Below are 25,412 nucleotides of genomic sequence, written 5' to 3' on the forward strand. Positions count from 1 at the left end.
ACATCGCACCCCCTTGTCTGTGTATGTGGTCCTGTCTTTGGAGAGCTAGGACAGAAAACTGAGCCCCTGGTGCTCAGACTGGCATTACGATCCCCCTGCAGCATCTGTGGCCTTCTAGTGTTTTCCAGTTTCAAGGCTGGACATAGTTGGTCCAGGTATGACCCAAACGTCAAGATCAGCAGTAAATACCAGGATTTCCAGGAGAAGACTGAGAAGCCATCTGGCTGGAGGGAAGGTGGGAGGGACTGTGAGATTTTCCTTCTTGTAAGATTTATAAGACTTTTTGCTTTTTATAAATCTATAAAATTTCTATAAGAGGGACTGTGAAATTTAACTCATTATAAGATTAATGTGACCCCACTTATAACTAGGATTGATCACCAAAAAACTGACATAGTAGCCAAGAGATGATTAATAAAAATGTATACTCAGGACACATAAAAGCAAAAGTTAACTGAGTCAAACAGAAGAGCAGCAGTGGCAGTTTTTTTTAATTAGTTTTATTTTTTTACATTTCTAACCATCCATCAGTTATTCCATAACAAGGCAGTGTGCTGACTGAATGTAGGCTCCTGTAGTCAGGGTTTGAATTCTGCTTCGATTAATTTCTGGGTAATCTTGGGCAAGTTAATTTCCCTGGGCCTTAGTTTTCTTGGGCTTCCCTGGTGGCTCAGATGGTAAAGAATCCGCCTGGAATTCGGGAGACCTGGGTTCAGTCCCCAGGTTGGGAAGATCTCCTAGAGAAGGGAACGGCTACCCACTCCAGTATTCTGGCCTGGAGAATTCCACGGACAGAGGAGCCTGGCGGGCTATAGTCCATGGGGTCACAAAGAGAGCGACTTTCACTTTAGTTTTCTTACCTATAAAATGAGGGTACTAATAGTACCTTTCTCACAGCTTGTTGTGAATATTAAATAATATTTGCAAAGTGTGTAGTACCCAGTGAACTGTAAACATGCTCAATACACATTATTCATTATTAGTATTCCACATATTACCATTACCTCGAGGTTTTTCAACACATGCTTCATCGATTTTTTTTCTCTTTATTAACTCTTGTTTGGAATGATCTTGGAGACACTGGCTGTTGACAATGATGAGCATCTAGAAACTGCCCTCCACACTAACTTCTTAGTACCTTGGCCAACTCTAAATAGGTCTCGCCAGAAAAAGGTATTAATAGCAAATGGCAAAGGATCAATAGCAGATTAAAAAAAAAACAAAAAAAAAAACTTCAGGTAATATTCTCCTAAACCTTAAAAATTAAAAAGAAAGGTTGGTCACAGAGATATCCTTAAGAAGAAAAATGCTGAGAAAAAAGCACTGAATCCACATATACTTTAAATGTTTTAAAGAAAGGACGCACCTTACCATCAAACTTGTGTGGAAGAAAATGAGATACGCTATTTAGAATTTACTTTCGATGTAACTATGCAATTCCACGGTCTTAAGTTTGCCATCAATTGCTCTCCCAACATCCCATTTTCTATTGCAATCACCAGAGGCAACGGAGCATCCGAAGGGTTAAAAGAGGGGGACTACCAGCCCCCAGCCATGCGCTCCGGGACCCACCTCCCTGCTGCTCTGTGTTTACAGGATTTTATTTGCATAGAAGAACTGCAGGAGCTCGGGATGGTAGTGGCTCTGAAAGAAATTGGCAAAGGGACACGTGAGGGACGGATCCAGTAAAGCTCCTCGACTCTAGAACCAGTAGATGGTCATCAAAGGCTGAGCTTGAGGGTAAACAACTTTCAGGTTCTCAGAGGAGGAGGCATCATCACTGGCATTCACCCAGAGATCTAAGACAGGTGGTGCCAGTGGTAAAGAACCCGCCTGCTACTGCAGGAGACATAACGCAGGTTCCATCCCTGAGCCAGGAAGATCCCCTGGAGGAGGGCACGGCAACCCACTCCAGTATTCTTGCCTGGAGGATCCCCTTGGAGCCTGGTGGGCTACAGTCCATGGGGTCACAAGGGGTCGGACACAACTTAAGCGACCTAATACACACACACACGCAGAGATCTAAACAGGAACTGCCAATGTATTCTGTGCACAGTCCTCCGGCGTTTTGCCATTTACATTGCGTTGTGGGTCAATTACAGTTGAAACATACAGTTGTTTTATGGGGGCAACTCCCTGGTGTGCCGACCACCTTCCGCCTTACACCGGCATCGACTGCGCAGGGACTGGAAGAACGTCTCCTGCCCTCGCTCACTCACCAGCTGCCGGCAGAGCTTAGGGTTCCTTTGATCCTCCTCATTCTGGAAGCTGTAGTCCTTGCTTTGTCTCAGATACGGAGAACAGGCTCGAAAAGTTGTTTTGCAGGCCTGAGAGAAATAATATTACCACCTAATGGTCACAAACGTGAGAGAGTTTTATAATTCCAAGCGAGGAGGAGGAATGCGCCGATCTGTGGTCTAGGGACCACTGAGAGGGTGAACTTCACTTCCAGAAAGTTTGAAAATTTGAATCTTAAAGGATTTCTGCTTATGTTTTTTATTTTATTTTTTCAAACTTTAAGCTTTTTATTTTGTATTGGGGTATAACTGATGAACAATGTTGTGATAATTTCAGGTGAATGGAGAAGGGACTCAGCCATGCGTATACATGTATGCATTCTCCCCCAAATTCCTCCCACCCAGGATGGCACATAAAAACTTTGAGAGGATTTATGCTTATGCAATGACCATGTCTATAACTTGGGCCTGTAGGGGAGGGCAGAGCCTGGGTTTACCACAACACTTCCTGTCTCATCAAAAGTAGTGCTGGATTGCTATATTTAAATGGGTAACCTACAAGGACCTACTGTAGAGCACAGGGAACTCTGCTCCATGTTATGTGGCAGCCTGGATGGGAGGGGAGTTTGGAGGAGAAGGGATACGTGTATACGTACGGCTGAGTCCCTTAGCTGTTCTCCTGAAACTATTACAACATTGTTAATCGGCGATACTCTAACACAAAATAAAAAGTTTAAAAAAAAAACTATTTTAAAAAGTCATGCTAGATTCCTAAATTCAATCTCAATCTCTCTCTCTCCCTCTCCCTCCCTCATGCACCGCCTTAAAGAAGATCAGTGATTTAGTGGAACCCTTTGCTGGGCTTCCCTGATAGCTCAGTTGGTAGAGAATCCACCTGCAATACGGGCGATCTGGGCTCGATCCCTGGGTTGGGAAGATCCCCTGGAGAAGGAATAGGCTACCCACTCCAGTATTCTGGCCTGGAGAATTCCATGGACTGTGTAGTCTATGGGGTCTGACAAAGAGTCAGACACGACTGAGCGACTTTCACTTGCTCCTGATGGTTTTGAAACTCTCACCTGCTCTAAAGCAGCCCTGAGGTCCACCCAATCCCATGAGGACACATTTTCTCCAAGAATGAAACAAAAGTTTCGTGGCTCAGACAGTAAAGAATCAGCCTGTAATGCAGGAGACTCGGGTTCAATCCCTGGGTCGGGAAGATCCCCTAGAGAAGGGAAAGGCAAGCCACTCCAATATTCTTGCCTGGAGAATCTCTTGGACAGAGGAACCTGGAGGGCTACAATCCATGGGGTCACAAAGAGTCACACACAACTGAACGATTAACACACTTCTCATTGGAGGAAGAAATGGCAACCCACTCCAGTGTTCTTGCCTGGAGAATCCCAGGGACGGGGAATCTGGTGGGCTGCCGTCTATGGGGTCACACAGAGTCGGACACGACTGAAGCGATTTAGCAGCAGCAGCAGCAGCAGCACTTTTCATAGGAAGCTAAGAAGCCAAATCTGAACCAGGTGGAAAATCTGAACCAAGTGTGCTGACAAAAGCTAGCTGGGCATGAACGAATCTCCTCTGAGAGGAGCTGCTGCACTAGAGAGTCAGCCAGCACCTCCCTGCCCCGTCTCCATTAACCTGACTGTATCTGGCATTGACAGGGGCCGGAACCAGGCAGGCAGGGCAGGAGCAGATGGAAAAGAACACCCCTGCTCAGAGAGGAATCAGGTAGCCATCAGAGAGGCACTTTCTCCAGGACTCACACGGACGCTCCTCTGAGCTTCCATGATGGAACTGGCCGCAGTGGAGGGCTTGACATCCCGACTCAGCAGGGCTGCCTCCCCGCTCCACGGTGCTGTGGTTCCAAGTGTTTGGTTGCCAGGAGAGGCTCAGACTTACCTTGGCCACCTGGGGATTCCTGTCCTGTAAGTGGGTCAGGAGGGAGTCCTGAGTCTGCTTCACCTGACGGGTGAAGAAGCTCTTCCACTTCCGTCCAGCAAGGTCAGCCAGTTGCCCAAACAAGACAAAGGCCGAGTATCTCAGGCTGTCATTCTCCTGTGGGTCCCCCGTGAACAGAACAACAAACCCCGGTCAGTACCACAAAGAGCTGCATCACGGGACAGCGCGGCCCTGTTCCCTGCACGTTCCAGGTGAGCCCTGACCTCCCGTCTCAGCACTCAGCTAGCTGGGCTGGGGGATGGAGAGAAGACCCCCGAGTCTGCACTGAGGCCCTCCTCCAGCAGACACGGGCATCACTGTGGCTACTCCCAGCTCCCCAGATTTTTTCTTCATTATTCAACGTTGTGGAGATTGACGATGTTTACAGGGTTTGAAATTCAAAATAACAAAAGTATTATGGGCTTCCCTGGTGGCTCAGATGGTAAAGAATCTGCCTGCAATGCAGGAGACCCAGGTTCGATCAATTCAAAATAAACCAAAAAGGTTTATAAAAAAAAAAAAAAAAGAGTAAGTCTCCTTCCTACACTTCTCCACCTGCCACCAAAGTTCCCTCTCCACAAAGTCATATATTTTGTATGCAGCCCTTCGGAAAATTAAGAAGGAAAAAATAAAATATATATTATTATATAGCCCTTCCCACGTTTTTACACAAATGGACATGGACCATTCCACTGTTAGGCACCTTGGTTTTTCATCAGTCTCTCTGGGAGCTCTTTTCCATGTCAATCCAAACAGAGGTTTTTGGCGGGGCGGGGGGTGGGGGGTGGTGCTGTGTCATAGTTCATTTGACCCACTCCCTGTTAATATTCCCAGCATTTTTGCCAGGCCATCTCTATGTTGGTCTGAATTCTCCCACATGCAGCAGAAATCATTGATGAGGAACAGAGAACCAGAGTGGTAACCCAGTCTCCTGACTCATGGTGAAGGAATTTTTATATCAGTGTTTCCTGATCCTCACCAGCTCTAGGTGAACCAGAGGGAACTGGACTTGGACGGGCCTCCTCACACAGACGTTCAGCAAGACTGGACACCACTGATCTCTTGTGAAACAATTTTTAGCACGTGTAACACATACAGAAATTGCTTTAGTGTTGCACTTTCTCCACTGTTCTACCGGTGTGTGTGTGTTTAATTCGATTCAGCTGGCGCTCACGGAGTCCTGACTCCATCTGAAGCACTACCCTAATGCTGTGAGATGTACAGAGGTGTGTAAGGGGCTGTCTGTCCCCCCGGGAGTCTGACAGTCATCTGAAGGGGACATAGCACAGGCAGGCAGGGAAGAATGCTCTGACAGAGTTACAAACTGTCAGAAAGAGCTCCCCACAAGTATCCCCAGGTTTCACTTTGACAAGGGCTCTCTGATCAAAAATCAGTCTACCTAGCTTTAAAAAATGATTGCATGAGAAAATGGGTTACCTCTTTACTCATTAAAGCCAGACCTGGGGCAAGTTCCTTGACCCTCCCGGCCTCAGTTTCCTTAGTCACAAGATGGAGCTGATAAAAAGAGCTCATAGTCCATTAACCAAGAAACATGGGGCCAGAAACTTCTTGGAATTCCATTTTTCACCTCTCAGATTTGGTGTCCTTAAGCGTTTGTTTTATGCATTACATAACACTCCCACGGAAGGGTCTGCAGAGTACCCCCTAAGCAAATGCGCTTGGAAAGGGGACTGAGGAGTTTCCCCTGAGGCCCTCGAAGTGTTCGTCCTCCCCGGCTCCTCCTCCTCGAAGTCCTCGTCCTCCCCCAGCTACCCCTCCTCGAAGTCCTCGTCCTCCCCAGCTATTCCTCCTCGAAGTCCTCATCCTCCCCGGCTACTCCTCCTCGAAGTCCTCGTCCTCCCTGGTTCCTCCTCCTCCTCCTCAAAGTCTGCGTCCTCCCCAGCTCCTCCTCCTCAAAGTCTGCGTCTTCCCTGGCTACCCCTCCTCGAAGTCCTCGTCCTCCCCGACTACTCCTCCTCGAAGTCCTCGTCCTCCCCGGTTCCTCCTCCTCCTCGAAGTCCTCGTCCTCCCTGCTACTCCTCCTCGAAGTCCTCGTCCTCCCCGGCCACCCCTCCTCGAAGTCCTCGTCCTCCCCGGCTAGCCCTCCTCGAAGTCCTCGTCCTTTCCAGCTACTCCTCCTCGAAGTCGAAGTCCTCCCCGGCTACTCCTCATCGAAGTCGAAGTCCTCGTCTTCCCCAGCTACTCCTCCTGTGCCCCCCGCACACACGACCTTAATGCCTAACTGCTCCTCTCCTCTGGAGGAAATCCAGTTTGCCGGGACCGTGGTTGCTGATGTGCACAAAGAATCCTCCCTCTTTCAAGGCCCATCTTTGACCACCATGTACACACACATAGGGTTCCATCACCTAGGATTCAATCACCTGCCCGCCCCCCACCCCACCCCACCCAGGAGGATTCACTGTAATGGAGCCGTGAGTATATACACTCTGATGACGTTGACTCCCACATGTGTTAAATGACATTCCAGAGACTTGATAGATTAGGATTGATGCCCTGATCCCCGGTCCTATTTAAAAAATCCCTCCCTTTTCCCCTAAGAGTCCTTTCAGGACTCTCATGCCTGGAATTCTAGAACAAAGGCTTATGCTGCGCCCCCACCCCCACCCCTCAAGGTCGCATGGCAAACAAGCCCTGGCGATTAAGATGGCACCTCCAGAGAGACTTAGAGACACCTCCCTGGAGATACCTGCTTAATACTCCAGGGAGGTGGAGTGGAGACCTCCCTCCCCACCCCAGAGAGCCCTGGTTCACATCGAGCACAGGCCTCCCTGTGAAGGAGGGGAGGCAAATGTCCCAGCAGCTACTCATAAGCTTCAAGCTCCATACTTTGCGGGTTTCTCTTCCTCCGGTGGGGTGCAGGCACCCGGCTCTCACGGAGTTACTCCTGAGGAATCAGGTGTGAGGAACTCATGCAGGATGCTCTGTGAGTAAATGCAAGGTCTGCTCCCTGCTCTACAGGTCTTGCGTGTATGTGTGTATGTGTGTGAACTATGGTAAGCTAACTGATCAGCTGTGTGTGTGTGTGTGTGTGTGTGTGTGAACTACAGTAAGCTAACTGATCAGCTGTGTGTGTGTGTGTGTGAACTACAGTAAGCTAACTGATCAGCTGTGTGTGTGTGTGAACTACGATAAGCTAACTGATCAGCTGTGTGTGTGTGTGTGTGTGTGTGTGTGAACTACAGTAAGCTAACCGATCAGCTGTGTGTGTGTGTGAACTACAGTAAGCTAACTGATCAGCTGTGTGTGTGTGTGTGTGTGTGTGTGTGTGTGTGTGTGTGTAACTATGGTAAGCTAACTGATCAGCTCCCGAGCCCTCACATTCTGTGTCCATGCACTTTTTGTTCAGCCTGCCTTGTCACCCAGCAGTTAAGAGGGCAGGCCCTGATTGTAAAGCAAGTATCCAATTAAAAATCAATTATAAAAATTAAAATAATAAAATAGATAAGCAACAAGGATATATTGTACCAAGAATTACAACCATTATCTTGTAACAACTTTTAATGGAGTATGAACTGTAAAAATACTGAATCACTGTGTACCTGAAACTAGTATTGTAAATCAACTATACCTCAATAAAAACAGAATTCAATTAAAAAAAAATTTTTTTTAAACAGGAAAAAAAAAAGTGCAGGCCCTGGGCAGAGGGCCTAGTTTCATACCCACTTTCTCACACCACGATCCCTGGGAAAGCTACCTAACCTTTCGAGGCCTTGGTTTCCTCCTCTATAAAGTGAAGATAACAGCGCCTGCCTCACCGGGTTATCATGAAGGTGAGACGATCCATGTAAACTGCCTGGAGACAGGCCTGCACACAGTAAGACCTCACTAAACATGGACTATGCGGATCATCACATTTGTAAGAAACCGTTGAACACACGTGGGCGTCATCATCGTTAAGTGTGTATATACGCATCGGTTCTACTATGATGAACACTCCTTGAGGGGTGGTGATGGAATCCTTAATATCTTTATATGTCTTCCATAACCCCCAGCACAGTACCAGTCTCTCAACAAGAAAGTTGAAAGTGAAAGCCACTCAGTCATGTCCGACTCTTTGCAATCCCACAGACTATACAGTCCATGGAATTCTCCAGGCCAGAATACTGGACTGAGTAGCCTTTCCCTTCTCCAGGGGATCTTCCCAACCCAGGGATCGAACCCAGGTCTCCTACATGGCAGGCGGATTCTTTACCAGCTGAGTCACAATTTCTTAATAACTAGCGAATAACAGAGGCCTTGTTTCCTGAGCAACGCGTCACCCAGGGCTCACATTTGACTTTAAGAACCTGGAATTTTCCCGCATCGTCTCACTTACGTCATCGAGCAGAGTTCGGGTCTGGAGGGTGATGTCTATGAAGAAGGAGCCCAGGGCTTTCCCCTGCATCTTGCCCAGGATGATGGTCAGGGTTTTCATGCTTTCATGGATGACTTCAGAACTCACCGGGTCATACAGACCATGCACCAGCAGGTCTAGGATAATCTTCTTATACTTTCTCACCTGTTAGCAAGGTTTGGAAAGTGTTAGCAGCACAGCAATCGCTCTGCAGGGGTTGGAAAGCAACTCCACTTCTAATCATCCAATAACCTGGGGCTTTGGACTAAGAGGTCGTGGCTTTCTTCAGCACAGGATGCAATATCTCTCTGCAAAACAACAAACACTTTCACTAATCTGACCCAAGAACCCAGCTCGGTCTTGGAAGCACGGAAAGAGCAGTCTGGAGCCTGGCCTGTGGGTGGGTGAGGCTGGGGAGGGCATGTTAAGGAGGGTGGTGGGCTGGGTGACCTAGGGACCTGTGGCCTATTGGGGATTTTGACAGGGGATGAGACGAAATGGTCACGGAAGTGGACAGATGCTGAAGGAAGAAGTGGGGAAAACATCTTTTCCTAAACAAACATAAATTCTTAGAAAAATTAAATTCTTCTACTAAACATAAATTCTTAGAAAAATTAAATTCACCAGAGGGTGATGTCCAGCCGTGTGTTAACCTTGCCTGCGGTTCCGTATCCCAAGGCTGATGATACTGAGCAATGATGACCCTGAGCTGACCCCAACGGAGTCACATGAGCCTCTGTGCAGTCTCCTGCCCTCGAGGGTGGAAGGAGCCAGTGACTTTGAGAGCTTCTGATCTCTCAAAGGTCACGGTGGTGATAGACGTCGTTCCCATGGTTCCCTTAGATCCCATGGCAGACAGGAGTAGGAGACACTCTCCTGCTGACGATGAAGAACTAAAGCTGCCGTGCTGTGTGAGGGCGGCCTCTGGGATCCCACGGCCAGTCGGCAAGAAAGGAGGGACATTAGTTCTACAACCGGAAAGAACTGAATTCTTCCAACAGCTCCCAAAACTTGGAAGATGACCCTGAGCTTCAGAAAGGAATGCAGTCTGGCCCACACCTTGATGGCAGCCTTGCGGGCCCCTGGGCAGAGGACCCAGCTGAACTGTACCTGGACTCCTGGCCCAAGGAAACGGCGAGATACGAACGCCAGGCCATGGAGATCCTTTACACAGCGTGGACCCCCAGCCCTGGGGACTCCAGGCCATGAGGGCTGGCCGAGTGCCCCCTGCCCTTCCTACCTTGTCCGGGGTCTCACAGGCCATGGTTCCCAGGCCTCTCATCACCATATGACGCTTTTTAACACTGGGGTCCCGGGCTGTCTCTGCCAAGATGAAAAACACATTCTTCAGAGGTTCCTGCTTCTGGAGCCTCAGATTCCAAGAGACCTAGGTGGTGGGTCAAAAATACATTGATTTGGGAGTGTTCAGAGTGACACCCTACCCATCACCAACCCTAATCCCTCCCTGTAAGAAAAACCTGTTTTGCTGCTCCATTTTACTCCTTTCTCCGCCTAAAGACACCTGGCTTTTACTGGGAATATATTGTTTAATCTACATATTGGAGAAAAGAATGGAGGAAGAGAAAAAGGGGTGGAGAAAAGTGATGCAGAGCTTATGTTGAGGTAGGTTTGGGGAGATTACAGAGAGGGGTGCCTGGGCAGCTGTGGATGTGACAGAGCTGAGACAACGGGGCTTTAGGAGCATTCATGAGATCTGAGAAGCCCAATCTCTTTAACAGGACAGGGGAAGCTGTGTTCCCCAAGTCCCAAAGAAGGGTTTCCTTGACCTTCTTCCTCCCACAGCTCTTCTTGTTTTTCTGCTCTACCTTGTAGCTAAACCTTGAAAAACGTGTCTATACTCACTTTCTCCAGCTGCTCCATTCTCTCTTGAACCTTCTCCCATCAGGCTGATGGCACCCATACCCCCTCCCCTACTCTCTGTCCCCAGTATGACTAAATCCCAGGGTCAATTCTCAGTGTTCATTTCACTCAACCTCTCAAGAGCCTTTGACACAATTAGCAAAGCACATCGACAAGCATTTTGGGGCACCTGAAAGATGTCCTACCCCAGAATGTGAGCATCTGAGCAATGATTAGGAAAAGAAACACATAAATAATGCATATTGGGAAGCACTGTGTGGCTGATGCATAAATCTGGACTTCAGAGTCTAAACTCTAACTGTAGGGCAAGAGATGGGATATTAGGGCTTTGAGCCCTGACACCAAGAAGGGCGTGTTGTCCTGGGCATCACAGGACACGGCAATGTGTTGGAGTCAGAACCAAGACAATGCAAGATTCAGGCAAGATCCAAATTATCCTTAGTAGAGGGGGTGGGGTGGGGCTGGAGACGAGACCCTCAGCCCTATTTGGAGTTTGTGTGATACCAAGGCTCATCAGTATTTCTGAATATTCATTGCAGTTCATTCTATATTATTAAGTTCGCAGCAAGCTAAATTCTTCCCAACTCATCTTCTTGTTATCCTATAAACATTTCACTTGTGTTAAGAGCTGCCATCAAACTTTTTTCAGAAGAGGCACCTCAGTAGAAGGAAGGGAAGGAACCCACAAGCACACGTATCACAAAGTGGCTACTGAGACAGCCCATTTGTTCATAGTAATTTGTCTCAGACCTTGGAAAAGAAAGACATCACTGATGTGCTTCTCTTCTTGGGCTGGGTGGTGGGGCTGGAAAGGGGCTGGCCCAGCATTCTTCTTGGTGTTTGGTCCATGGAACTGAAAAAAGAACAAATCATCATATGAGCCACAGACACTCAAAGCCCTGTGCCAGGTAGGGCTATAAAGAAGCAGCATCCCTGAGGTTTGTCCTGGGGAACCTGTCACCAAGGAGATGGACCAATCACATCAGAAGATAAAGAGCAACACCAGCATCACAAATCATCAGGGAAATATAGATCAAAACCATGGTGAGATACCACCTCTGGGAGTGTACCCTCGGTCAAAGCCCACAGTGGGTTAGGGCTTATTCCTTGAAGAACCAGGTGGTAAGCCAAGCTATTTGTTCTTTGTTTATATACAGCTTGCAATTTTACCACGTGTGTATATTATTTAAAATATATCGGGTTGGCCAAAAACCCGAACGTTTTGGCCAACCCAATACATTATAAATAAATACAGCTTGCAAAGTGATTCTGATCTGCAGCCTGGTTTGAGACCCACTGGAGTAAACCAGCGCTTCTCAGACGTGAGTTATCAGAGGAACTTTGTAAAATGCAGATTCGGACTCAGTGGGTCTGGGGTGGGGTTTCCTGCCTTTCTTATAAGCTCCCAGGTAACATCAAGGCTGCCAATCCTGAGTACCACGCTTTGAGAGCAAGGATGCAAAGTTGGAAGCTACAGGAGATAAGACTATGCACTGGAAGTGCTGGCAGAGATGCCCCACTGCGCGTGAGAGAGCTTCAAAGGAGAAGCTGAAGCACACTGAACACATCGAGGTTCCAGTGGGATTCCATGCAGTAAGTTACACGGGAGAGGTAATAATAGCAATTAAAACAGGGAAGTGGTAGAAGATACGGCAACAGGAAGTAGTTAAAGGCCAGCCATGAAGGACTGACTAGAGAGTTTAGTTTTAATTGTAATATTAAATTAAATTTGATTAGCTTAATTATGTAATTAAATTTAATTTAGTTTTAATTTGTATATGAGTGAACCATTGGGTTTTTTTTAGATGAAATCCATGTAACATACAATTAACTATTTTAATAACATTGTGCAACCACCACTTTTATCTGGTCCTAACCTAAAATGCTTTCATCAAAGAAAATCCCATACCCATTAAGAAATTACCATTCTGCCCTCCCCCACCAGTCCCTGGCAACCATTAATCGGATTACTGTCTCTACGAATTTACCTACTCTGGATATTTAATATAAATGGAGCCAAACAATATTAGGGCCTTTTGGGTCTGGCTTCTTTCTCTTGGCATGATGTTTCTGAGGTTTATCCATGTTGCACATACTCGTACTTTATTCCTGTTCATATCTAGGTAATATTTCATGGTATGGATAGGCCACACTTGCTTAGCCATTCATCTTTTGATGGACAGTGGGTTGTCTTCACCCTCCAGGTGCTTCGAATAGCGCCTCTGTGAACAATGGTGAACAAGTGTTTGAATATTTGCTTTAATTCTTTGGGTGTATACCTAGGAGTGGGATTGCTGAGTCATATAGTGATTCTAAATGGGCTTCCCTCATAGCTCAGTCAGTAAAGAATCTACCAGCAATGTGGGAGACCCAGGTTTGATTCCTGGGTCGGGGAGATCCCCCAGAGGAGGAAATGGGAACCCACTCCAGTATTCTTGCCTGGAGAATCCCATGGACAGCAGAGTCTGGCGGGCTACAGTCCACAGGGGTCACAAGAGTTGGACACGACTTAGCAACTAAACCATCACCATCGTGATTCTATGTTTAACTTTTTGAGGAACTGCCAAACTGTTTTCTGCAGTGGCTATAATATGCAAGAGTTTCAATCTTCCCACATCACCAAAAGCTTAGTTTCCAGTTTTTAAAAATTATTATTACATTCATCCTAGTGGGTGTGAAGTGGTTTGCCCTTCTGGGTTTGATTAGCACTTTTTAAATGACTACTGGTATCTTTTAGTATGTTTATTTGTGGTTTGTACACCTTTTTCAGAGCCATGTCTATTAAAATCCTTTGCCTGTTTTTTAATTGAGTTGGTCTATCTTTTTGTTTATTAGTTGTAGAGTTCTTTACATATTCTGGATGTGTGTGTGAATGTGTGTGTGTGTGTGTGCTTAGTGGCTCAGTCGTGTCTGACTCTTTGTGACCCCATGGACTGTTGGGGATTCTCCTGGCAAGCATACTGGTGTGGGTTGCTTGTCCTCCTCCAGGGGACCTTCGCAACCCAGGGATCAAACCCAGGTCTCCCACACTGCAGGCAGACTCTTTACCATCTGAGCCACCAGAGGAGCCCCATACTCTGGATACTAGACCCTTATCAAGGGCTTACCAGATGGCGCTAGTGGTAAAGAATCTGCCTGCCAAAGCAGGAGACCTAAGAAACCTGGGTTCAATCCCTGGGTTGGGAAGATCCTCTAGTGGAGGGCATGGCAACCCCCTCCAGTATTCTTGCCTGGAGAATCCCATGGACAGAGAAGCCTGGTGGGCTACAGTCCATGGGGTCACAAAGAGTCAGACACGACTGAGCCACGAAGCACACACACACACACACACACACACATCCAGAATATGTAAAGAACTCTACAACTAATTCCCTGTCCATGGGGGTCACACACGACTGAAGCGACTTAGCCCAGCACAGACCCTTATTGGACATTTGATTCACAAATACTTTTTCCCACTCGGTACATTGTCTTTTTATTTTCTTGACAATGTTTTTTATGCACAGTCGTTTTTAGTTTTAACAAAGTCTATCCATTTTTGTTGTTGTCATTGTTGTTGAGGCTTTCAGTGTTATATCTAAGAATTCACTATCAAATCCGGTCACAAATATTTACCCCTATGTTTTCTAAGATTTTTATGGTTTTAACTCTTAGGCTGTTCATCCATTTTGAGTCAGTTTTTGTGTATAGTGTGCAGTAGGGGTTCAGCTTCGCCAAAACCATTAACCTTTGTTTTGGTTTTTAAAAAACTTTAGTAGAAGAAATGACAGGTATGTAGCTACAGTGGTTCTCAACCCTACTCATGTTGGAATCATCTAAGGAACTTTGAAATGTTTAACACCCTGTCTACACCCCAGACCAAGTCTACCATCATCTCTGGAGGTGGGCCTGGGAATCAGTATTTTAAAAAAACTCACCAAGTAATTCCAATATGCAGTTACTGAATAGACTAGTGACCAATCATCTTGTTTTGCCCTGGTGATACTGTGATTAATAAGAAGAAACATATATTTGGTCTTGGCCCCATTCCTGGCACGGAGGTCCTAAAACCCTTGGAATTCCCTAAGTGATTAGAACCATAAAAGCATCTTCTCTTACACTAATGAGGTGGCCCTAAGTCATCTGAAGGTGGGGACTGGTTGTCAGGGGAACCAATCCAGTGATCAGAGGGCTGGAACTTTCAATTTCACATCTTCTTCTCCTGGGAGGAGAGAAGGGCTTGAGATTGAGTTCAGTAACCAGGGGTGAATGATTTGATCAACCGTGCCTAGATAAAGAGGCCTCCACAAAACCCCAAAAGGATAGAGAGCTTCCAGATCAGTGACCACATGGAGCTTTAGGGCAGGTTGTGTACTTGGAGAGGCAGGGAAGCTCCTTGTCCTTTCTCCACATCTTCCTGTGCATCTCTTCCATCTGGCTGTTTCTTAGTTATATTTTTATAATAAACCCTTGATTCAGGAAGTAAAATGTTCCTCTGAGTTTTATGAGCTGCTCTAGCAAATTAATCGAACCCAAGGAATGGGCTGTGGGAACCTTCAGTCTACAGCTGGCTGGTCACACATACTGGTGACAACCTGGCCTTGGGATTGGCCTCTAAAGCATGGGGACTGAGCCCTTAACCTGTGGGATCTGATGCTATCTCCAAGTAGACAGTGTCTGAGTTGAACGGAACTGAACTAAATGGAAGTGAATCGTGCGGCACCCAGACAGTGCCCGCCGAGGAACTGGAGAATAGATTGGTGGTGTGCAAAAAAAACACACTGGGGCATGGCCCTGATGGGTTTCCTGGGACATGGGACTTTCAGAGCTAAGAGCCGAAAAGTCCTGGGCAAGCCAGGACAAGTTGGCCCTGCTAGTTTTGCTGGAGTTCTGAATTTATTTAATGCAGGTGACTGCTAGAACCCAGTCCTGTTAAACAGCTGTGCTTTGGAACATTTGACTCTTTGACCTGGAGGTACACGGGGATTTGGCTTCTCCATTATCTTTGCCCCCCTACCCCAACCCAAGCTGGTTTCAGTAATGCTCTCTTAGTCAGAAGACACTCAGGAGACCCATGAAAACACCTCTTCACCCTGTAACCCCTGTCTCTGTTGCTTCTTCATCCCTGGACAGCACACCTCCCCTCACCACTGCAATGAGGGACCCCCAAACCCCCCAGAACACTGCATTCCCACTAACTAGCAAGATTTTTTTTTTTACTGCAACGTGGCATGTGGGATCTTAGTTCCCCGAACAGGGATCAAACCCACACCCCTTGCATTGGAAGAGTGGAGTCTTAACCACCGGACCAGCAGGGAATCCCCTAGCAAGATGGTTTTTGTTGCTTGAATAAAGGCGTTCCCACACACTTCGCACTGAGCCAGTGGTTCTCACACCCAAGTGCACACCCAAATCACCTGGAGGATCTCTTAAAACACAGATTCCCAGAGCCCGTCTCCAGGGTTTCTGATTCTCTACACCTGAAGCAAGACCCATCAGTCTGCATTTGTAACAAGCTCTCAAGTGATGCTGGGATGCTCCCAGTCCAGGCATCACCATACTTTGAGATCCAGGGCCTTTTAAAAAAAGAAACCACAGTATTACTATGTCATCCCCTTCCAGAATGAAGGGATTTAAAAATTTACAGAGGCAAAAAAAAAAAAAAACAAAAAACAAACAAAAAAAACAAAAACATGCTTGGTTGTTCCTTTCTGGGGAATTTCTGGACACAACCCTTTGTATCAAGGAACCTGCCACTCCTCAGGCTGAATGCTCTGGATCGGAGCTGACGGGCGCTGAGCTGCGGGTATGTAGAGCTTAGAAGAAGAAAGTTCCCTCAATGGTCACTCCCCAAGGAGGGCACAGGCCTCAGTAATAAACTGCTGGTGTCCCTGTTCTGCTGCATAAGAAAATCATGCCTGAAGCTTCTCCCCATCATGCCTGAAGGAAGGAAAGCCAACCCGCTTCCCTGGTCTTCACTCTGGCCTCTCTTGCAGGATTAGCACAGCACAGCTGAGGGCTTTAACCACCCAGGCCGCTTCCCCAGGCCTCAGGAGGGAAAGGCCTCACCTCTTTTTAAAATTTTTATTGATTTATTTATTTCTGGCTACTCTGGGTCTTTGTTGTTGCAGGCAGGTTTTCTCCAGTTGCAGCGAGCAGAGCCTGCTCTCCAGTTGCAGCTCAAGGGCCGTAGGGTGCATGGACTTCAGTAGTTTCGATTCCCGGGCTTTAGAGCACGATGCACAAGCTCATTAGTTGTGGCACACAGGCTGAGTTGCCCCATGGCATGTGGGATCCTCCCGGACCAGGGATCGAACCCGTTTCCCCTCCACTGGCAGGCAGACTCTTAGCCACTGGACCACCAGGGAAGTCCCAGCCTTGTCATTTCTTAAGAGCCACATCTAATGGAATTTAAGGCCATGGAAGGCTCTCAAGCAGAGCAAAGTACTTGAGGTTGAGCACCCTGCTTGGGGGATTCAGTTGTGTTTAGAAAAACACAGGGCCGCTCACCAACGCCCACCTCCCCAGCACAAGAGAAAAACTGTGATCTCGTTTAGTCTCGAGGTATCAGGGCTCATCTCCATCTTTGGGGCAGGGAAAGCAAAGCATTTCTCACCGTGTTGGCTGGGCCTCCTATGTCAGAATGCCCCAGAGCTTGTTAGAAGTGCCAGGCCCGCTCCATAATTACAGGATCCGAGTCCCAGGGAGCGGAGGACCTGATGGCGTTTACAAGATGCCTGGTGACGGTCCACACAGCTGGCATAGAAGAACCTCTGGAATATTCAGGAGGAAATTTACCAACTCCAGAAGTGGCAAACTCCACTCACCTAAGGCTGCACATTGAATTTCTCTTTCAAAATAAAATTAAAATCAGGCCAACTGTACAGGCTATGACTTGGACATACCTCTTCGATACTCTTCTTAAATTAAAGGTTTGCTTTAAGAAATACAACAAATCTAAAAGTTACTTTGAGGCTGCTGGGCCCTTCACCTGAGTTTTGTCTCCCAAGCTTGTGGCGTCTCAAAGGCTTGCCTCCACCCACCTGCCTTGCTGCCTGCCTCCCTCCTCCTCTCCGAAAATTAAGTCCTTTCAACCCAAACCAATCAAACAAAAGGATCATCTCCACCTGCTGCAAGACAGGATCTCCAAGAGGAATGTTATAAACAAACTGTGAAGAAACAGAGTGTGTGGATTTGAAGGCTTAGGTGTTCATAACTCCACCCATAAGCCCACTGGCCCCCAAACAGCCGTTCTTTGCCATGAGAATTGGGCTCTTCTGCTGGGTGACTTGGACTCCTGGTCTAGCATGACTGAGTCCGCTCAGTCCGGAGGACATCTGGACGCCTTGAGCCTAAGGCCAGGCTCTGCTTGGAGTTTTGTTCACCCCTGTGCACATTCTTCAACAAATTCTTCCCCCTCTGGAAAGTCCTTCCCTCTATGCTGATGACTTGCCCCTGATGGGGACAGTTTCACCATCACAGCGACCCTGAAGCTTGTCTTCATGGCCCCATTGTGTTCTTACCTGGTTTTCCTGAACAGATCTGGATTTGGGGTGACTTAGATGAGTTTTGCCCTTGAGGCTGACTCCCAAATGCCTTTGTAAATTTAATTCCTTCTGACTGAAAATGTTAGATTTATAATCAATAACCTTTTAACTCACTAAAACTGAAAGCTATATTATGAAGACCAAAATTCTTATCTGTTAAATGAGGGAAAGAAACTGTTAGGTTTGCAACAATCCTTCCAACACTGGAGTTATTAATGATAACAATAATTAGTAGCTACCACCACTGGACACTCGTGTATGCTAGGCACTATACTTAGCACTTTGTATACACTGCAGGCGAGGCTGTTTATGACCTCTATGAACCAACCTGCCAGGTTAACCACATTCTGCAGGCCCTCTGTGAATGGTACCTACCAGTGCTTGTGGCCCATCGTACTCTCTGCTAACTTCTGCTGCGTTAGTCCTCATATGCTTACCAAGAATCAGTTTATAACAGCTGTACTTGTTACTGTAACCGTGAATTTTAACTATTATAGAAACTGATGAAATATGAGAAAGGGAGTTGTTTCTGTGAAAGCAAAATTGAATATTTTGGGAGGTTTCAACAATGGGGAAGCAGCTTTAAAAAAATGCTGTCCAATTAAGATTTGTGTGGGTGGACAGAAGTTTGAAAACAGTGTTAATAATCTGGAATGATTTACTGGAATTGGGATGTTCGTACAGAAAGCGATTTTACCTGAGTCTTCTCAGATGTCTTTAAGTTCTCACTACACTGAAAGAAACCCAACCTAGACCTCACAGATGCAGTGTTATGCGTGTGGCTCATGCAAAAAAAGCTCAACAAACACTCCCTGGAGGATTCTATGTTCAAAGAAAAGGCCATAGCCCCACATTAAAAACTGGGAAATTCTACCTTTTAAGGTAAATATTTGATGTGATGTTTTATATCAATAATTCACTCCTTCAACCATAAGCTCTCTAAAATCCATTCCCAATCTCTCAAATAAGTCTTTGTTTTATTTCATTTAACCTTTACAATAATCTTGACAGATAGGTTTACTTATGCCCACTTTAGAGGAGAAACTGAGGTTTAGAGTGGTATAAACAACCTATGTCGATGTGTGCAGGCTGAGTCACTTCAGTCGTGTCGGACTCTGCGACCCTATGGACTACAGCCCGCCAGGCTCCTCTGTTAGTGGATTCTCCAGGAAAGGATACTGGAGTGGGTTGCTATTTCCTCCTCCAGAGGATCTTCCCCACCCAGGGATCGAACCCGCGTCTCCTGCACCTTCTGCATGGCAGGTGGATTCTTGACCACTGAGCCACCAGGGAAGACCGTAAACAACTCAAAGTAGAATAGCTACTAGCAGAGAGGAGTTTAAGATGCCAAAACTACACTTCCCATAACTGTGCCCTAAGCCTATATCCAGCTCCTAGACGATGTCCTGAGTGCGGGCCAGGTGAGGACACACCACAGGGACACTTGAGTTTGAAGCATCAGTATCTTTTCAGCCCCACCCCCATCTAAAGCTCTTAACACAATGATCTTAATATAATCATCTATAATCTATTGGTCATAGATTGGCATAGTTTGTGAAAAGAAAAGAAAAAGTCATCAAATCGCCTACTACAGTTTTACAAAGGGAATATCAACTCTCTGATACGGTGACCCAAGTGACATTCCAGAAAGGTCTGGGGATGCAAGCAGACCGTGGCCTCTTCCAGCCGCAGCCCAGGTGGTCCCAGCCCGCAGCCGGCCCTTACCTGCGGTCACGTGGCGATGCGGCAGGTGCGGCCGGAGCCGGGTCACCGCGCAGAGCTGCTGTTCCCGGGGTAGCCGCCAGATGGGATGACTCGGCTCAATTTTCCCAGCCCTGAATTCCTAACAGAGGAGAAAGGAAACGAGAAGCAGAGTCTGTTCAGGATAACGGGTCAGCGCAGAGTGCTGGAAAGTGAGACTCATATGAGGAAAAACAAAACAAATCAAAGTTTAGATGGACTGAAGTGGGGGAGGGGACCGACCTCTGATAACCATAACGTTGTCTTAGGTGGACACAAGCCCCCTTGTACCCTTTCCTTCCCCAGACCGGGATGAGGTGTTTTCCCACCTCTCTGTGCTGTGTTCGCCCCTTATTCGCCCCTCACTCCGAGTCCCACCCACAGACAGGACTGCAATTCTGAGGCTCCTTCGCCTGCGCGGACAGGGCCCTGCCCAGCCGCGATCCCGAGGGCGGTCACTAGATGGCGGCATCACTCAGTGGACCGGTTCCAGGGAGCCCCCGCTCACGGCCGCCGCTGCGGCGCTTCCCTCCCTAATCCAGTTGGAGCAGTTTTGAATCTCAGGACGGGACACTGTGTTCCCGGCCAAGCGGCTTCATTGTGACTGACTGCTGCACCACCAGCCAGAGGGTTGACCGTTGATGCCCCTTCCTGCCCAGCAAACAGGTCCTGAAAGGACTGATTTGAATTTTCAATAATGTAAATGATTTATTGGGAAAACCAAGCCAAACAAAAAAGCCTGTGTATAAAAAATACTCGCGCAATTAAAGAGCCTCCCTTCCATCATTCTTTCTTCTCTGGATTCTCCACCCAAGTGCATAAATCTATTTGTTGATAATTATTTACTGTCTGGGTGTGTGTTGGGTAACTTGGGCAATGTGTGAGAAAAAGGAAAAAGTTCTATTTTTTAAGTTCTAGGAGCTTATGGTTATGCTAACAGGTAATGTTTATTGAATATTTCTGAGTGCCAAACATTGGGGTAGATAGTGTGTAGACTATCTTGTTTGATTCTTAGGTTAGTACTCTTAATTATGATCCTCATTTTCATGGGGAAATTGAGGCACAGAGATGACCTTGCTCAAGGTCACATGGTTAATTAGTGGCAGAGTTATAATTCAACCACAGGTGGGCTCATGTCAGAGCTTAGCCCGTTAGCCACAATAACTGGGCAGTGGAAAAGTTTGGGAGATCTAACTGGGAGACAAGTGGACAAATATAAACTGAAGTAAATCAGAGTGGAAGTTTGGAAGACAAAGCAGAGGGAGAGAAAACAGATGCCTTGAAAAAATAAGAATGAGGCTAAAACAAAACCCTCTCTGGGCATACACGGGCACCCAGGTGACCTCTGAAAATGCAGTTTCAATGGGGAAAAGAAGCTAGACTACAGAGCTGGGGAACTATGTGGAGAGAGAGAATGAAGGCATCTTACTGCAAAAGGAAGGCAATAAAGAGACTAGAGGAGACAACAAGATCAAGAAAGGCACTCCGGTGTTGCTGTGTGATTTTAAAATAGAATACAGCTTGGAAGTGTTTCAAAACAGTTGCAAAGGAGACCTAAGAGGTGGGTAGTGCAAGCAGTGAATAGTGAGATAGGAGCAGCTGAAGGGAGGGAGCAAGGGGACAGGGGAGAGAGCTAGCTGTGCGGGGGAGGGAGAGAGGACCCCCCCCAGATCCCCACTCCTCATTTTTTTATCTGAAACTGGGAGACAACCGCAGAGATGGAGATACATCAATGTGAAAATGAGAAGAATGAGCAAGTTCAATTCATCCAAATCGGCCTCTCTCTTCTCAGGAACACCAGAGTTGGATTATCTGCCTAGAGTGGGAATAAGATTGGGGAGGTCATAGCCTTGTACTGAACTAATCTATGCAGTGTTTAGGATGACCAAAAAGCAGATAAAATTAAACCAGGCCACAGAAGCAGCTGAAGAAATAAAATCTATGCTGCAAGTGTCAGGATTCTCTGCCAAGTCTCACGGGTGATTCAGGACCGAAATATACCTGCCCCCCCCCACCCCCATGGACGGAAATACAACAGATAGACTATTAATAACCGCTCAGGTCTAAAGTTTCTTTGTATTCAGGTGTTGAGACATTTGGCAGAGAACTAACGTGCTCCTCATTTGCCAGACGGGAAAACAAAAGGGCAGACAAGTCTCCCTGTTTGGTTTCAAGTCACAGAGAAAATCTGGGCACAACCAGAATTGGTACTCAGGAGCCTTGCTGATCCAAATTCTGCTCTGTTCAACACTTCCCACAAAGAGCATGGACACAGCTAACGACCCCAGAGAGTCCCAGACACAGCACAAACCTGGGAAGCGTCCAGACCAGGACACAATGCCCAGGGAACAAAGGTTCACCTAACATGGCTTTGGGACACCGCACAGCTCTTCTGGGAATGAGAAGCCTCTTTGATAATTCGATTGCAACAGATTGATGTACTTATGACACAATATCCTTCACATACTGTAATTATTTTATTGTTTAACAACTCTATGTTCACTCGCTCAATTAATATTTCCTTATTGTCGGAAGTTCAGGGGCTGATGCCTCTGGAAAAATCAAAGAGGGTAATTACTGAGTCTGCTGTTACTGATGAAAACGACGACAGGCAGAACTAAATTGGTCAGCAATTCACTGTCGACTTAGACTTGGCACATGAGGACAAATGCCTGGCAGTGATCAACACGGTTTCCTCTTTAGGGTCAGGATGTTCAGAAGACCCTCCTTCTGTACTTGTGTGTGGTCCCAGCAGGAAACTTGCCTAAAAGGGACGGCAAGTTTTGAGTTTCTTCCCTCTCGTCTTTTTTCCAGAAATACGTCCAGGTCAAGCCAAACTCTCCCTTCATTTTCACTTCTAAAAAGAAATCTAATCAGCTGCCTGCTGCTGCTGCTGCTGCTAAGTCACTCAGTCGTTCTGACTCTGTGCGACCCCATAGACAGCCGCCCACCAGGCTCCTCTGTCCCTGGGATTCTCCAGGCAAGAACACTGGAGTGGGTTGCCATTTCCCTCTCCAATGCATGAAAGTGAAAAGTGAAAGTGAAGTCGCTCAATCGTGCCCGACTCTTAGCGACCCCATGGACTGGAGCCTACCAGGCTCCTGCATCCATGGGATTCTCCAGGCAAGAGTACTGGAGTGGGGTGCCATTGCCTTCTCCAAATCAGCTGCCTGCTCAGCCACAAATTAGGAATGCCAGTTCCTCATTCATTCTTTCCTTGTTCTTCAGTTGCTTATGGAGCTCATAGTTTCAACAAGGCAGAGCGCTCCCAGGTGGCACTGTGCCCTCTGGAGACCGCAGAGGGAAGACATGGTCTTTTGTGTCTGTAGACATTGGTGAGGGCCCAGGACAGGAGGTGACAAAGAGCAGTTCCCTCAGGCTAGCCGTCGTGAAAGAATGCACCTCAGCACCTGGGCTTACCAGAAGCAGTTTAGCTGGGAGAGGCAGAGAAGAAAGGCTAAGGTGCTCAGGGTGCAGGGTCCCAGCTGGAGGACCCTGGATGAGTCAGGGAACCTTGTGCTCCCCAGATTCTTCCACAAGACCCCCTCATCCCCACCCCACACCAGTGGAAGCCCAGAGCTGCCACCACAAGCAGGAATCCCTTGGGAAACTCTTCTCCACCATCACCCTCCACCATTTGCCTCCCATTGGCTTCCCTTGTGGCTCAGCTGGTAAAGAATCCACCCACAATGTGGGAGACCTGGGTTTGATCCCTGGGTTGGGAAGATCCCCTGGAGAAGGGAAAGGCTACCCAATCCAGTATACTGGCCTGGAGAATGCCATGGACTGTGGAGTCCATGGGGTCACAAAGTGTTGGACACAACTGAGTGATTTTCACTCTTCACTTTCTGCTACATATCTGGTTTATTTTAATATAAAAGCAACAGTCTTTTTGTTTCAAATCTTTGAATACAGTAGATAGCACAAGGAGAAACACAGGGCTTATCCCTCTTCAAATACCCTCAGGCACAGAGGGTAGAATACAGGGAGGCAGGAGCCTACCTACGAAGTCTCTCCAGTTCTACCAGCTATGAGCAAGAAGCTGCTCTCAGCCGTTTCCTTGTCCAGCCCACCATCTGGCTGCCCTGCGGTCTGTTTTCCTGACTATATCACTTGACAGTCATTGTCAGTACTGAAAGCAAGAATATGTTCCAACTTTTCTGTTAAGTAGCCTGAGATGATCTCAGAAAACAGTTTGCTACTCAACCCAGAAAACCCACTAAGTCATGCAAATCGAGAGGTTCAAACCTTCATGTTCACTGCCCGGACCATTGAAGTGTGTGTATCTGAAAAGCCGGCAAGTCTCTGAAAGATGTCACTTTGCAGAAGCAACGTGTGCCCCTCTGTCGTCCCAGTGGCTGAACGCCCAGGCCGAGAGGGCTGGCACAGGGTTGGTGAACCCTAAAGAGTGCTGCGCGTTTGCCGCAAATGCTTTAATGTGCTGAGGGTGATCCTGAACTAATCTGATGTCACTTCTCACTGGGCATTGAGCTCATCCAGGTGAGCAAAGCCCCAGGGTGTGCCTCTGGGTTTACAGAACTCATGGTTGGATTAACCCCCACGAACTCCTGCCACTGTCCAGTGAGCCTTACTGAAAAAGGGCAGATGGCTGCACAGAGGAAAACGATGCCCCAGAAGAAACTGAAGAAGCAAAACCTTGTGTTGCAGGAATAAATTCAGCATAAAGTAAGTGCAAATAAAAGTAAAAAAGAGAAGAAGTTCAAGCTTTTGTTTGTTTGTTTGTTTGTTTATGACTCCATGGACAGTCTCTTGTGTCTATGCATGGGATTTCCCAGGCAAGAATACTGGAGCGGGTTGCCATTTCCTTCTTCAGGGGATCCTCCAGACCCAGCTATTGAACCCAAGTCTTCTGCATTAGCAGGCTGATTCTTCTTCTTTTTTCTTTTTTAAGAAGTTTGAGTTGAAACATCTTTCCTATCTGAGACATTAATTACCCACACCATCACCAGTACCCCCACAGCATCACCAGAACCCCTTACTTGCAAAAATAATTGTAAAAATATGTAAACATTTCCGAGCCCAACTGGTTCAATCTATAGCAATCGATGAACTGTGTTGAGCAACAGTGTTGAATAGAATCGGTTGAATCCAGAAAATACTCCGTGCTGTCTTACCTGAGCTGGGTGATGAGGCCTCCTCCTCGTAACTCATCCTGGTGAAAGACGAAGTGATTACTCCCAGGAACATCGAAGTCCTTTAAGCAAGCTCGGGGCTGGCCGTCAGTTGCGTTCTTGTCCTTGAAGATGAAACATAGGGCAGATTGGCATTTTATCACGAGTGGGAAATGCATAATAAGGCATTTTTAGGCTATCTGTCCCTGACAGTTGCTAGAGATTCATTACAGGCCATACTATTTTGCAAACTTTGAAAAATTTTTTGTTCGTTTCCTGTTTCTGCCAGCGCCCAGAGAGAGAGCCCCAGGAGCCTCACTGCCGCAGAGAATTGAAACAAAAGATAGCCCGAGAGTCAGATCAAGCCTACCAACACGACCACAGGTCACATTCTCCCTGCTCTTCACATCCTCAGGCATTCTCATGCTCTTTGCCCTGTTGTCTCCCGCAGTCCTAGGAAGGGGATCATTCTCAGGCCTCTTCGACAGCAGGGAGGCTGAGAGGCTGGCAGAGTGAATAGGGGTCTTGCCCAAAGACGCCAAGCTGGTTGATGGGACCGGGCTTCCTCTCCTGCTTTGAGCAGCCAGAGTCG

The 25,412-nt window shown here is 47.1% G+C and overlaps 1 protein-coding gene across 4 annotated transcripts; it reads right to left on the bottom strand.

Moving 5' to 3' along the window:
- Positions 1–481: 481 nt before the first annotated feature.
- On the bottom strand, positions 482–24,945 carry MRO (maestro). 4 transcript variants are annotated; one of them, XM_027526128.1, is made up of 8 exons: positions 24,824–24,945; positions 19,674–19,791; positions 11,173–11,275; positions 9,782–9,928; positions 8,524–8,706; positions 4,149–4,304; positions 2,220–2,327; positions 482–1,644 (listed from the first exon to the last, which is right to left on the bottom strand). In XM_027526128.1, the coding sequence occupies exons 3-8, from the start codon at positions 11,269–11,271 to the stop codon at positions 1,591–1,593; spliced, it is 747 nt and encodes a 248-aa protein (XP_027381929.1). In that variant the 5' UTR covers positions 11,272–11,275; positions 19,674–19,791; positions 24,824–24,945; the 3' UTR covers positions 482–1,590. The 4 variants fall into 4 exon arrangements, with proteins under 4 accessions (XP_027381929.1, XP_027381925.1, XP_027381927.1 ...); XM_027526124.1 differs by lacking the exon at positions 482–1,644 and having other exon boundaries at positions 2,024–2,327; XM_027526126.1 differs by lacking the exons at positions 482–1,644; positions 24,824–24,945 and adding an exon at positions 19,932–20,072 and having other exon boundaries at positions 2,045–2,327.
- Positions 24,946–25,412: the final 467 nt, after the last annotated feature.

This window comes from Bos indicus x Bos taurus, chromosome 24, assembly GCF_003369695.1.
Source record: "Bos indicus x Bos taurus breed Angus x Brahman F1 hybrid chromosome 24, Bos_hybrid_MaternalHap_v2.0, whole genome shotgun sequence".
In the NCBI taxonomy this organism is placed as follows: domain Eukaryota; kingdom Metazoa; phylum Chordata; class Mammalia; order Artiodactyla; family Bovidae; genus Bos; species Bos indicus x Bos taurus.

Excerpts from the sequence above, each read along its gene's own strand:
- MRO (XM_027526124.1), bottom strand. The coding sequence starts at position 11,271 with ATGGACCAAACACCAAGAAGAATGCTGGGCCAGCCCCTTTCCAGCCCC. Across the intron at positions 9,929-11,172 it reads TGATGTCTTTCTTTTCCAAG|GTCTCTTGGAATCTGAGGCT; the intron begins GTCTGAGACAAA and ends CCCACCACCTAG. Across the intron at positions 4,305-8,523 it reads CCCGAACTCTGCTCGATGAC|GAGAATGACAGCCTGAGATA; the intron begins GTAAGTGAGACG and ends GGGGACCCACAG.